The 14,564-nt window shown below is 51.2% G+C and overlaps 1 protein-coding gene across 1 annotated transcript in view; it reads left to right on the top strand.

The window, feature by feature from the left end:
- The window catches only part of FER1L6 (fer-1 like family member 6), a 242,150-nt gene that overhangs the window by 57,093 nt on the left and 170,493 nt on the right, over positions 1-14,564 (top strand). The window contains exons 4-6 of the mRNA XM_075352889.1: positions 8,357-8,411; positions 8,512-8,643; positions 12,105-12,167. Coding sequence (XP_075209004.1) covers positions 8,357-8,411; positions 8,512-8,643; positions 12,105-12,167 — 250 coding nt within the window. The remainder of the gene's footprint in view (positions 1-8,356; positions 8,412-8,511; positions 8,644-12,104; positions 12,168-14,564) is intronic.

Genomic DNA, 14,564 nt, shown 5'->3' with positions numbered 1-14,564 from the left:
GACTGGGTGCTCTTGGCTCGCAGAGTCCACCTGGCTGAGCACCGCACCGAGGCCGAAGTCACTGGCGTCGGTCTGTACTACAAACGGCCGCGTGAAGTCGGCTGCCTGTAGCACGGGCGGGCTGGACAGGGCGTCCTTTAGGGCCCGGAAGGCTGTCTCGCAGTCCATTGTCCAATCGACTGCAGAGGGCAGCTTCTTCTTGGTGAGGTCCGTCAAGGGCTTTGCCAGGCTACTATAACATGGAACAAACCTCCTATAGTACCCAGCGGTCCCCAAGAAGGACATCACCTGCTTCTTGGTCCTGGGGGTGGGCCAGGATGCGATGGCCTCCACTTTCTCAGGCTCGGGCTTCAGCGTTCCCCCACCTACCCGGTGACCGAGGTACTGGACCTCGCTCATGGCCAGCTGACACTTTCCCGGCTTGATGGTCAAACCTGCCCGGTGGATCCGCCTGAGCACCTGTGCTAGATGCTCTAGGTGGTCCTCCCAGGTGGGACTGAAGACGGCAATGTCATCCAGGTACGCGGCCGCGTACCCTTCAAGTCCCTTGAGCAGGGTGTCGACCATCCGCTGGAAAGTGGCAGGGGCATTCCTCATCCCGAATGGCATCACCGTGGACTCGTACAGTCCAAATGGGGTAATAAAGGCAGAGCGTTCCCTGGCCTTGCGAGTCAGGGGGATCTGCCAATATCCCCGGCTCAGATCCATGATGGTCAGGTACTGAGCCCCGGCCAACTGATCGAGCAGGTCATCGATGCGTGGCATTGGGTACGCATCGGCGACCGTGACAGCATTGAGCCCCCTGTAGTCCACGCAGAACCGAGTGGTTCGGTCCTTCTTAGGGACGAGGACTACAGGCGAGGCCCAAGCGCTGTTGGATGCCTGGATCACCCCCAGCTTCAGCATCTCGTCAATCTCCTGGCGCATGTGTTGCTGCACCTCCAGGGAGACCCGATATGCTGAACGCCGGATCGGGGGATGATCCCCAGTGTCCACGTGATGGACAGCCAAGTCAGTCCTTCCGGGCTGGTTGGTAAACAACCCCCGGAAGGGGAGGAGGGTGGCCCACAGCTGGGACCGTTGGTCTTCCAAGAGCTGGTGGCCAACCTCCACATCCTCAATGGATCCGCCTGCCCTAACCTGGGCTAGCATATCCAAGAGGGTTTCCGCTTCTCCCTCCTCGGGCAGGTTGCACACGGGGAGCGCACATGCCTCCCGCTCATGATGTGCCTTCATCATGTTCACATGGAAGGGCTTCCGCCTTCCACGGGCAGGGTCCAGGGTGACCAGGTACGTTACAGGGTTGAGCTGCTGGTACACGAGGTATGGGCCTTCCCAGGCTGCCTGAAGCTTGTCCTGTGGTACGGGGACCAGTACCCACACCTTTTGACCCACTTGGTAGGTCCTCTCACAAGCGTTCTGGTCGTACCAACGCTTCTGATCGGCCTGGGCTTGAGCCATATTGTCGTGTACCAGTTGCGTCAAGGCCTGCATTTTGTCCCGGAAGCGCATGACATACTCGATAACCGACACTCCAGGGGTGGCCAAATCCCCTTCCCAAGCCTCTTTCACCAGAGCCAGGGGGCCCCGCACACGTCGCCCGTACAGGAGCTCAAACGGTGAGAATCCTGTTGAGGCCTGTGGAACCTCCCGGTAAGCAAATAACAGGTGTGGGAGATACCGCTCCCAGTCACGCCCATGGGAGTCGACCAACATCTTAAGCATCTGCTTTAAGGTGCCATTGAACCGCTCGCACAGGCCATTAGTCTGTGGATGGTACGGGCTGGCCACCAGATGTCGCACCTGGACTTGCTTACAGAGGGCCTCCATCAGCTGGGACATGACTTGGGTCCCCCGGTCAGTGAGCATTTCCTGGGGAAAACCCACTCGGGAGAAAATCTCCAGCAATGCGGTGGCCACCTTGTCAGCCCGAATGGACGACAAGGCCACTGCTTCTGGGTACCGGGTGGCATAGTCCACTACCGTCAGTATGAAGCGTTTCCCGGAGCTGCTGGGGATGGCCAGCGGGCCGACCAGATCCACAGCCACCCTCCTGAAAGGCTCATCGATGATTGGCAGAGATACCAGTGGGGCTTTGGGGCGTGGCCCCGCCTTCCCCACTCTCTGACAGGTTTCACACGAACGGCAGTAGGCAGCCACATCGGCCCCCATTTTTGGCCAGTAGAAATGCTGGTTTAACCTGGCCTTGGTCTTAGCGATCCCTAGGTGTCCGGCCATCGGAATCTCATGTGCGATCCGCAACAACTCCGTCCGGAACGGATAGGGTACCACCAACTGTCGGTCCCTGGGCCACGCCTCCGGTGAACCCTGCTGGACCGTGGCCCGGTACAGCCGTCCTTGGTCCCAGACCACTCGCTCCGGGTCCGAGTCCGAGGGAGGCTGTGCCGCCTGCTCCTTTAGAGCTTTCAGGCTGTCGTCAGCTTCTAACGCTGCCTGAAACTCCTGACTAGATGTGGCCAGAATCGACGAGACTGTCACATCTTCAGTCAGTACCCCGGGACCTGTGTCCTGGCCTCCACCTGACTCGGCTGCCACTTGGTCAGAAGGGGAAGAGCTATCGGACCTCCGGGAGGCCCCTTGGCTTCCAGCACTCCCACTGCGGGTGACAGCGGCCACAGCCGCTGCGACCGTGGGTCGTGCCTGCTCCTCCTCCGTTCCTGACCAAGTCGCCGGTTCAGGCAGACCTACCTGGCTTCCTGACACCCCGGTTGTGGGGGAACCCTGCACCGAGATCTTACCTGGGAGCACTTCCGCTCCTGGACCGGCCCCAATCTCACCTGCCTGTTCCCCTCCTGCAGCAACAGAACCCCGCTGTGAAATCTCTGGGGACCCCACATTTGCTGTGGTAGCCCCCACCCCACACACTGGTCCTCCCCCTGCAGCACCCTGCTCTCTGCTTATCCCTGCAGAGGGCAACAGATCCCAGCTCACAGGCTGGTTACTTGTAGAGGCATGGTCACACCTTTCTCTGACCCCCTCCCCTGTCACAGCTGCAGCTGAGTGTGTGTCTATGGTGTCTATGCAAGCAGAAATATCAGAGTTCACTCCCTTCTCCCTTACATCATTCATAGATAACACATTAACATTGTCCGGAGGCACGTCAGCACTGGCTGAAGGTTCAGCCTTTGGGGCGGGGCCAAACTGGGAGGTTATTTGCCCCAAATCTGTCCCAAGTAGCACGTTTGCAGGGATCCGATCAGTTACCCCCACCTCCCTCACCCCTCGCCCTGCGCCCCAGTCCACATAAATGTCAGCAACAGGCAGCGCCGGGTCAATGCCTCCAATCCCGGAGACAGCGAGGGTTTTTCCAGGGATCAAGTCTTGGGGGGACACCATCTCAGGCCGCACCAGAGTCACCTCCGAGGCGCTGTCTCGCAGTCCTATGGTCACAGACTGGCCGACGGTGACAGGTTGGAAGCTGTCCAGGGACCTACCACCACCCCCACCCACACAATACACCTTGGGCGGCCCTTGGGACGGGGACGGAGCCGGGGCCTTGGGACGCTGAGGGCACATGGCCTTGAAGTGTCCAGGTAGGTTGCACTGGTGGCACCGTCTTGGCTCTGCCACGGGCCTGGAGAGGGGAGTTGAGGGGGACACCCCCTGCAGTCTAGGGGCAGGTGGGGCAGTCGCAGAGTTCATCTTACCCCCTCTCCAGGTGCTGCTGGTGGCTGCTCTCCTGGCTTCAGGAGCCCGATTGTTGGTGTAGTCATCTGCCAGGGCAGCTGTAGCCGTGGATCCCTTTGGCTTCTGGTCTCGGATGAACTGGCGGAGATCCTCAGGGCAGTTCCACAAGAGTTGCTCCGTGATGAACAAGTCCAGGATCTCCGGTCCGGTGGAAAGCTGCAGGCCTTGGGTCCAGTGGTCGGCAGCTCGGGCAAGTGCCCGCCTGTGGTCAGCCCAGGAGTCCTTTGGTCCCTTCTGTAGGCTCCGGAACTTCTTGCGGTAGGACTCTGGAGTGAGGTTGTACTGTTGGATCAGGGCCCGCTTGATGGTGTCGTAGCCCTGATCCGCCTCAGCAGGCAAGTCCCCAAGGATATCCAGGGCCTTACCCCTTAAACGGGGGGTCAGGTATTTGGCCCACTGGTCCTTGTTCAGATGATGCTGCAAGCAAGTCCGTTCAAAAGCAGTCAAGAAAGAGTCCAAGTCTCCATCCTTCTCCAGCACTGGGAAGTCCTCAACACGGACCTTTGGAAGTTTGGTGTCTGGAAGGTCACGGGTGGCTGATGAGGGCCGGAGCTGAGCTAGCTGCAGCTGGTAGTTACGCTCTGCCTGGCGCTCTTCACGCGCTGCTTGCCGCTCACGCTCGGCCATGAGTTCCTTGTAGCCCTCCCGGTCTCCAGCCTGGCGTAGGGCCATAGCCATTTGAAGAAGGCTATCCGAGCCTCCCAGGCTCGGTGGAATGGCACGTGGTGATCTGCGGCCCGCTGCGGAGCCTGGTGATTCACTGTCCATTGCAGAGCGGAGGGCTGGCATCTGGCTCGTTGAGGACCCTTGGGCGAGCTGCTCCTCATCTTGTCCAGCAGTGCCCGGTTGTGCAATGTCCTCTGCAGAGCTGTTTTCTGGCGTCGAGCTCCTGGAGGACTCGTGGACAACCTCCTCATCGTCTCTGGCCTGAGCATCGGCCATTCCTTTGGCTTTGCTCCTGGTGCTATCAGCCATTGTTGCAGACTTTGGTCACTGACACAGAACTGACACCTGATGCCTCCCCACACCTTACAGTATCTGCACTCTGACACTCTAGTGTTGAGCTAGTCTGAAGACCCCAGCAGCCACAGCTGCTGCAGGCAGTCTTTAGTGTCTGGGAGTATGGGTCTCACACTCACACACACTATTATCTCGATCCCACCGCTTGCCACCAATATGTCACAAACCACCGGGGGGTCACTCAGAAATCCCCCGCGCTGGCTACCAGTACGTCACAATCGGGGGGTAACAAGTGGGGGTCACCCCTACTTTATACCTCCCGACCGACAGACAGAGCACGTGACGCGCTCTCTAGCGCCCCTCTTATAGTCAGGCCAATTATGGAATTGCCCGACAATAAGCAAGGAGGCCGCTATACTACTTATGCCGATTATTGAAGGGTCCCCGGTGAGAGTAAGGTATATATTCCCCCGACCTCCGCGGGCGGAATATATAATATCTTCCCGAATCTCACTGGCCTCCCCACAATAATCCTTGGCACAACTCGCTGCCACCAACCGCTTCACGGTAACTATTAGCCGAACACACAGACGTGGGATTCAAGATCGAGATAACAGAACAGCCCAAGATTAATTATATAATTTAATCGCCTAAAGCACACTAGAAACTACAATATATACAATAGGGAATCTACAGAATATACAGTTATGTCAGAGTACAGTTACAGATAAAGCATGTTTTACAAACAGGTATGCAATTCAATCAGTTACCTTGTGTGTCTGGCCACAGGGGGGCGCTGTAGACCAGGTTTCCAGGAACTCCCACAGATGTTTCCTACACGTGCCCCCAGCGAGAAGAACGCTGGAAAATGGCCGAAGTAGGGTTATCAACCTGGGCAGATCCAGGTCCCCTCCTACCTTAGTGACCTCACAGGGAAGCACTGCCACTCCCCCTGCATGGATCAGAATTATCCAGCAAAGGGGATTTTGGCTATAACTTTGCCTGGGAGCGTCGTAGGCAGACGCCAATGCTCTCATTGTGACAGTTATGAATTTAGCTACAGAACGAGGGGACTCATGACCTGTCTGCCAGTTCCCCATTGGCTGATATCACGCCTGGGGCATTTCCCAATGTCCTGTTCCCATAAAAAGGGGGTGCCGGCATCGTCCACATGCGGAGACACCATTTTTATGGTTGCCATATTTATCGGAAATATGGCTTGCGAGATATGAACCATTTTTTACTGGAGTCGTTCTGTCTGGCTATTTCCATAGCCTTGCTAACTAGCTAGCAGCTCCTACTACAGGGTGACGGCAGGGAGTCATCCTGTGTCCATTGTCCTAAAGCCACCTAATTTCCATATCACAGGACATGGCCATGGATTTGTTGCTAAACCAGTTGTGTGAAGGGAAGGGGGTAGTGACACCAGGAGAGGGCTTCCTGACATGACTTGAATGTCATGATTTATCGTCATATCTCCGGATTTACCTCACAGGGGAGCATGTCAACGATTAGCTATTTTTCACGTGTTTGCGACGATTTTCTATCGCACGTAGGTGTCACACGCAACGACATCGTTAACGCGACCGGATGTGCGTCACGAATTCCGTGACCCCAACGACATCGCTTTAGGGATGTCGCAGCGTGTAAAGCGGCCTTTACTGGAGGTGGACACCCAGATTTAGTCTACTACATCTGAAACCCGTTTTGTCTGGGGTTCGAACGGAAGCCCCGATTGGTCCACTGAACCGAGATCACAACGCAGAGTGGAAACAGCTTTAGTTGTTTCTTCCGCTGGTGTCCATCTCACCGTTGCCGTTCCCCATTGTAGACAAAGTAGTAAAACATTGGCACTGAAGTTCTCTTGGTAAACCGAAAAACTTTTTTCTTTTCACCATTATGACAGACATGGCCTGACTCCACACGGTTCTGCTGTTACTGTATTTTGGGGTACTCTCACTCGACCTATCCCCGCTATGTTGGAGCTCGTCCACAAGTTGCTGGACACTAGGGTCTCTATTCCCACACTCTTTTTCTCAATGCTGTCCGTTTAGCCCGCTTAGGTGAGCCGTAGGCTCCGGAGTATAAGATGTTACCTCAGAGTTCCCTGACCGGCCCTTACTCTATGCCGTGCATTTATGCCTCAAACCCTCTGCAAAACAGTACTTCACAAGGTCCATCTCTCTAACCAATCTACTGGCCATCTGTCGCTCCTCCCTCCATACACTCTACCCTATCATATCTAACATTTAATCCACCGCTGCTCTTTGCCCGACCGCTAGGTGGTGCCGGCCGCTACACAGACCCAACCTCCTCCTACACACACACTGTATATGTATATATATATGTGTCGCCCTGGGCAAGCCAGGGGTCACAGGTCACAACACCACCACACCCCACACTCCAGGTAGGCACATCACAGCTAACCAGAAATCCTTGTTGCCTTCCTCCAGAGGCTGATGATTCACACCAGGGGGTGGGCCAGGCGGTTGGCTCAGCCCACCAAGGAGATCACAGTTCTGGAGGCGGGAGAAACCAGGCAGATTAGCCCGGGGAGGGCAAGAGTAAACAACGGAGTTGAGTGAGGAGCAGATAAGAGAAGTGAAAGTGGAGGAAAGAAGAGTAGTAAAGGAGGAAAGCAAGAAGTGGTGACAGAGCAGAGAGTGTGCAAGCCTGTGAGCCCAGCTTTGTGTAGGGCCAGAACAGCAAGGTCAGCGACGGCGGTGACTGTCCGGAGGGGGACCGTTTGGAAGTTCCTGGAAGGACCCCGTTGGCTGTGTGCCCGGTGGTGTGGAGCAGTGTTCCGAAGGACAGTCAGCACCAGGGCAGGGGCCTCTCGGACCCCGGCAAGGCTAGGAGTCGCCAAATTTGCCGAATCCGTCAGTGAAGGGGACGTAGATCCCCCAACAACCAAGTCCCGATTGACGGCAACAGCCCAACCTGAAGCAGAGAGACACCGCCACCGCCAAGGCACCAGTTTCTCAGGGCCAGCGCCTGCGGGCAAAGTGTAGAGCTCCTCCGGCCCAGATTGCAGTCGGGGAGCGGGTAACCGGAGGGAATCCACCGCTACCATCAGTCAAACTTAGGTGCAAGGAAGAGGGACATCACCGTCAACTACCGGGAGTGCAGGTGCAGCCGTCTGTGGGACCGTCCTACCAGCCGTTTGGTTTACCGTACAAACTGTGTCCATGTCTCAGGCTGAGTAAGTACCACAGTGCCGCAAGGCACAGCGCTGCCCCCGCGTCCCTGCGCCCACCAGGCCCCGCACCTCACAACCCACCACCGGGCCCCGGGATCACCAACCCCTACCCACGGAGGGGCAACACAACACCTGGCTGCTCCCCGTCACCATCCCCGGGATCCCCACTCAGAGCAGCGGTGGTGCAATCACCACAACCGTGGGTGGCGTCACGAACTATAACAATCCCCCACACCCAACAACAAATCCCCTTTCACTCACGGGCGAGGAGTGTCGCTCGAGGAACCCCGGGATCCGGCCCACAGCTCGAGCCACCACTGAGCAGCTGCCGGACCCGAGCAGAAGGGGTGAGCGTAGTGTGCCGACACCCTCCTCCCCGCCCGCGACATATATATATATATATATATATATATATATATATATATATATATATATATATATAGTATAAGTTAGTGTTTTCTAATGATTACTATCTGGTTAATTCTTTAGAGCCAAGCTAGAATCCAAAATTCACGACGGGGAAACAAGAATCCAAACCTATCAGGTAAGTTCCCCCCAGTAAATCCTAAATTCAGGACACCATTTACACATATGTGCCTACATGGACTAACTGATGCACTTTCGTGCGCCCATGTACCCTGTAGATCGCCATAACCATAACGGAAGCCCGGCAGCTGATTGGTGAAAACATTGACCCTGTGGTTATCATTGAGATCGGGGATGAAAAGAAACAAACTACTGTCAAAGAAGGAACAAATGCCCCCTTCTACAATGAGGTGAGTGCCATGTTGCCATCTGTTACACCAACTTCTGACCATCTTGGAAATGGCTAATACATGGACATTTTGAAGATAAGTCTTTATATGCTTGGCCTGTCATAGCGACCAATCGGTGCTCAGCTTTCTTTTCTAAAACAGCTCGGATAAAATGAAAGCTGCTCTGTGATTAGTTGCTATCGGCAACAGAGTTGAGGCCTAGGAGGGAGGGTGACCAGACCTTCTCAGATCTAGTAAAAACATAGTGAATTGTTTTGTTTTCAAAGTGGTCCTTGGGGTATAATTAAAAAAAAAATCTCCTCAAAAGGCCAGACAATATACGGTAGATCAGACGGCCATAACGTCAATATTGCAAGCAAACTTAAGCATGCCAGGGTCTCTTAAGGGGGTCCGTGATGATCAAAGCAGTCAGGATGTGCGAGAAAGGGTCCTCTATGATCACTTCACACCGTTATATAAGGGTCAGCTCCAGGGTTATGACATCCCTTAGGTGACAGAATCCTAATGGACGCATGTTTCTGAGAGCCATACCTTTTTTATATTTTTGTTGATCTTCTAAACCATTGTTGTCATTGGTGTCATATTGGGTTCATAAAACCTTTTCTAATCTCTGTTTATTTCATTTTTTGGGGGGGAAGGTTAAGTGACCCAATAACAGCATTTCTACCATTTATTGTTTTTGTTGTTAAATGTTTGGGCATATTATAAATTATAATTTATATATATTTTATATTTAATAATTTTTATTAGATACTGTATGTTATGCACTTGGAAATACCAAATATGTCAAAATAAAATGAGATTTTATTTATGTTCTGGGAAATGGAGGTCATTTTGCACTTTTATATTGATTTTTACTTTTATATTTTATATTTTTTTATTTATTTTCCATTTTTATTAGTTTTCTTAGGGGACCTGAACTTGCTGTCTCTTGTACAATACACTACAATCTTGTAACATTGCAGTGTATTGTAAGATTACAGGCTGAGCTTCAGAGGTGTACAGATATGGAAGACATGGGGACCTTCAGTAGGTCCCTGGCTGCCATAACCGTCAGCATCAGCACCCTATTTTCACCCATTGAATGTCGCTGTTGGAGCTGAGCCCGCTCCATACAGCATATGGCCAAGGGGGCTTCCTGAACACATGGCACCCCAGCCTAGGCCCACTGGCTGCTGGCGCTAACCCTGCCTGTAATGCTACAAATATTATGATATATCAAACTACCATGCTCGGGTGCTCGGTCCTCGTAACGAGCATTTTAATGCTCGGATGGTCTCGAAATGTTAACCAAGTATAATCCAAGTGTATGGGGAACTCGAACATTTTTCCCAAAGATCTTCCGGAAAAAATGATTGAGTTCCCCAATGACTTCCATTCTATTGCTTTAATGATTCGATCCCGTCTGAGCGTCAAAATGCTCGTTACGAGTATCAAGAACCCGAGCATGGTAGTGCCCGCTCATCACTAGTTACGAGTACTGAGCACCCGCGCATGGTAATGCCTGCTCATCACTAGTTACGAGTACTGAGCACCCGAGCATGGTAGTGCCCGCTCATCACTAGTTACGAGTACTGAGCACCCGAGCATGATAGTGCCCGCTCATCACTAGTTACGAGTACTGAGCACCCGAGCATGATAGTGCCCGCTCATCACTAGTTACGAGTACTGAGCACCCGAGCATGATAGTGCCCGCTCATCACTAGTTGCGAATACTGAGCACCCGAGCATGGTAGTGCCCGCTCATCACTAGTTAAGAGTACTGAGCACCCGAGCATGGTAGTGCTCACTCATCACTAGTTACGAGTATTGAGCACCCGAGCATGGTAGTGCCCGCTCATCACTAGTTAAGAGTACTGAGCACCCGAGCATGGTAGTGCCCGCTCATCACTAGTTACGAGTATTGAGCACCCGAGCATGGTAGTGCCCGCTCATCACTAGTTACGAGTACTGAGCACCTGAGCATGGTAGTGCCCACTCATCACTAGTTACGAGTACTGAGCAGCACCCGAGCATGGTAGTGCTCACTCATCACTAGTTACAAGTACTGAGCACCCGAGCATGGTAGTGCCCGCTCATCACTAGTTACGAGTACTGAGCACCCGAGCATGGTAGTGCCCGCTCATCACTAGTTACGAGTACTGAGCACCTGAGCATGGTAGTGCCCGCTCATCACTAGTTACGAGTACTGAGCACCTGAGCATGGTAGTACCCGCTCATCACTAGTTAAGAGTACTGAGCTCTCGAGCATGGTAGTGCCCGCTCATCACTAGTTACGAGTATTGAGCACCCGAGCATGGTAGTGCTCACTCATCACTAGTTACGAGTACTGAGCACCTGAGCATGGTAGTGCCCGCTCATCACTAGTTACGAGTACTGAGCACCTGAGCATGGTAGTGCCCACTCATCACTAGTTACGAGTACTGAGCACCCGAGCATGGTAGTGCTCACTCATCACTAGTTACAAGTACTGAGCACCCGAGCATGGTAGTGCCCGCTCATCACTAGTTACGAGTACTGAGCACCCGAGCATGGTAGTGCCCGCTCATCACTAGTTACGAGTACTGAGCACCTGAGCATGGTAGTGCCCGCTCATCACTAGTTACGAGTACTGAGCACCCGAGCATAGTAGTACCCGCTCATCACTAGTTAAGAGTACTGAGCACTCGAGCATGGTAGTGCCCGCTCATCACTAGTTACGAGTACTGAGCACCCGAGCATAGTAGTACCCGCTCATCACTAGTTAAGAGTACTGAGCACCCGAGCATGATAGTGCCCGCTCATCACTAGTTACGAGTACTGAGCACCCGAGCATGATAGTGCCCGCTCATCACTAGTTGCGAATACTGAGCACCCGAGCATGGTAGTGCCCGCTCATCACTAGTTACGAGTATTGAGCACCCGAGCATGGTAGTGCTCACTCATCACTAGTTACGAGTACTGAGCACCTGAGCATGGTAGTGCCCGCTCATCACTAGTTACGAGTACTGAGCACCTGAGCATGGTAGTGCCCACTCATCACTAGTTACGAGTACTGAGCACCCGAGCATGGTAGTGCTCACTCATCACTAGTTACAAGTACTGAGCACCCGAGCATGGTAGTGCCCGCTCATCACTAGTTACGAGTACTGAGCACCCGAGCATGGTAGTGCCCGCTCATCACTAGTTACGAGTACTGAGCACCTGAGCATGGTAGTGCCCGCTCATCACTAGTTACGAGTACTGAGCACCTGAGCATGGTAGTACCCGCTCATCACTAGTTAAGAGTACTGAGCACTCGAGCATGGTAGTGCCCGCTCATCACTAGTTACGAGTATTGAGCACCCGAGCATGGTAGTGCCCGCTCATCACTAGTTAAGAGTACTGAGCACCCAAGCATGGTAGTGACTGCTCATCACTAAATACAAACAATATCACACTTTTTCCCTTTCTGAATGATTTATCTTTGTGTTTCTTGGCAGTACTTTGTCTTCGACTTTGTTGGGCCGCAAGAACAACTTTTTGACAAAATTATACGATTGTCTGTAAGTATCGCAAAATTACTTTACGTTTTTAAGTATTTTAAAGTTACTTTACGTTTTTAAGTAAAAAAAACTCCAACAAGAAATCAAGAAGTCTAGAAGTCCCGCTGGGTACTTTCTTTGCCCTCTACCACATCAATGAAGTAAAAAAAAGCCCAAAAAATAAACTACCCACCAAGCACTCTGGGAGAGTGTTGGTCAATGATATAAGGCCTCCATGAAGGAGTAGTGATTAATGTGGCCCAACTTTCAATATAGTCCTAGCTCTCTACCATCATAATCCTGAAATTCGTCAAAACCAATTTTTGTGCAAAAATCATTATAATGCAATTTTACATTGTTTTTTTGCCCCTTTTCATAAATGGGTGGGGTTGGCTATGCAAATTATGTTTTTGCCGCATTTATTAATTGCAACTTTAAAAAGAGTGCAAAAAAGTCACAATTCTACCCAGTAGAGAGGTGGCATAAAAAAGAGGAGAAACAGTTTTGCCAGTAGTTTTATGTGATACATTCACCAAATTTAACAAAACATTTTGATACATTTTGTGCAACTAATGGAATACAAGAGTATACAGTTAGGTCCAGAAATATTTGGACAGTGACACAAGTTTTGTTATTTTAGCTGTTTACAAAAACATGTTCAGAAATACAATTATATATATAATATGGGCTGAAAGTGCACACTCCCAGCTGCAATATGAGAGTTTTCACATCCAAATCGGAGAAAAAGTTTAGGAATCATAGCTCTGTAATGCATAGCCTCCTCTTTTTCAAGGGACCAAAAGTAATTGGACAAGGGACTCTAAGGGCTGCAATTAACTCTGAAGGCGTCTCCCTCGTTAACCTGTAATCAATTAAGTAGTTAAAAGGTCTGGGGTTGATTACAGGTGTGTGGTTTTGCATTTGGAAGCTGTTGCTGTGACCAGACAACATGCGGTCTAAGGAACTCTCAATTGAGGGGAAGCAGAACATCCTGAGGCTGAAAAAAAAGAAAAAATCCATCAGAGAGATAGCAGACATGCTTGGAGTAGCAAAATCAACAGTCGGGTACATTCTGAGAAAAAAGGAATTGACTGGTGAGCTTGGGAACTCAAAAAGGCCTGGGCGTCCACGGATGACAACAGTGGTGGATGATCGCCGCATACTTTCTTTGGTGAAGAAGAACCCATTCACAACATCAACTGAAGTCCAGAACACTCTCAGTGAAGTAGGTGTATCTGTCTCTAAGTCAACAGTAAAGAGAAGACTCCATGAAAGTAAATACAAAGGGTTCACATCTAGATGCAAACCATTCATCAATTCCAAAAATAGACAGGCCAGAGTTAAATTTGCTGAAAAACACCTCATGAAGCCAGCTCAGTTCTGGAAAAGTATTCTATGGACAGATGAGACAAAGATCAACCTGTACCAGAATGATGGGAAGAAAAAAGTTTGGAGAAGAAAGGGAACGGCACATGATCCAAGGCACACCACATCCTCTGTAAACATGGTGGAGGCAACATGATGGCATGGGCATGCATGGCTTTCAATGGCACTGGGTCACTTGTGTTTATTGATGACATAACAGCAGACAAGAGTAGCCGGATGAATTCTGAAGTGTACCGGGATATACTTTCAGCCCAGATTCAGCCAAATGCCGCAAAGTTGATCGGACGGCGCTTCATAGTACAGATGGACAATGACCCCAAGCATACAGCCAAAGCTACCCAGGAGTTCATGAGTGCAAAAAAGTGGAACATTCTGCAATGGCCAAGTCAATCACCAGATCTTAACCCAATTGAGCATGCATTTCACTTGCTCAAATCCAGACTTAAGACGGAAAGACCCACAAACAAGCAAGACCTGAAGGCTGCGGCTGTAAAGGCCTGGCAAAGCATTAAGAAGGAGGAAACCCAGCGTTTGGTGATGTCCATGGGTTCCAGACTTAAGGCAGTGATTGCCTCCAAAGGATTCGCAACAAAATATTGAAAATAAAAATATTTTGTTTGGGTTTGGTTTATTTGTCCAATTACTTTTGACCTCCTAAAATGTGGAGTGTTTGTAAAGAAATGTGTACAATTCCTACAATTTCTATCAGATATTTTTGTTCAAACCTTCAAATTAAACGTTACAATCTGCACTTGAATTCTGTTGTAGAGATTTCATTTCAAATCCAATGTGGTGGCATGCAGAGCCCAACTCGCGAAAATTGTGTCACTGTCCAAAGATTTCTGGACCTAACTGTATCAGTAAGAAACACCTCTTCATCAGCCGTCAGGAATATGAGGGGTAGGACACACAGTGAGTAAAACAGTCTGAGTGGAATGTGATAAAAAATCACATTCCACCCGGACCAATGTTACTCTATGGGGCCGTTCCCATCTGCGATTATATTTCTCAGCCCGAATCAGACCGAGAAAA

This window comes from Anomaloglossus baeobatrachus, chromosome 6, assembly GCF_048569485.1.
Source record: "Anomaloglossus baeobatrachus isolate aAnoBae1 chromosome 6, aAnoBae1.hap1, whole genome shotgun sequence".
Lineage (NCBI taxonomy): Eukaryota > Metazoa > Chordata > Amphibia > Anura > Aromobatidae > Anomaloglossus > Anomaloglossus baeobatrachus.
The sequence above is the reverse complement of the archived record's forward strand: the minus strand, read 5'-3'. Positions and strand labels throughout refer to the sequence as shown.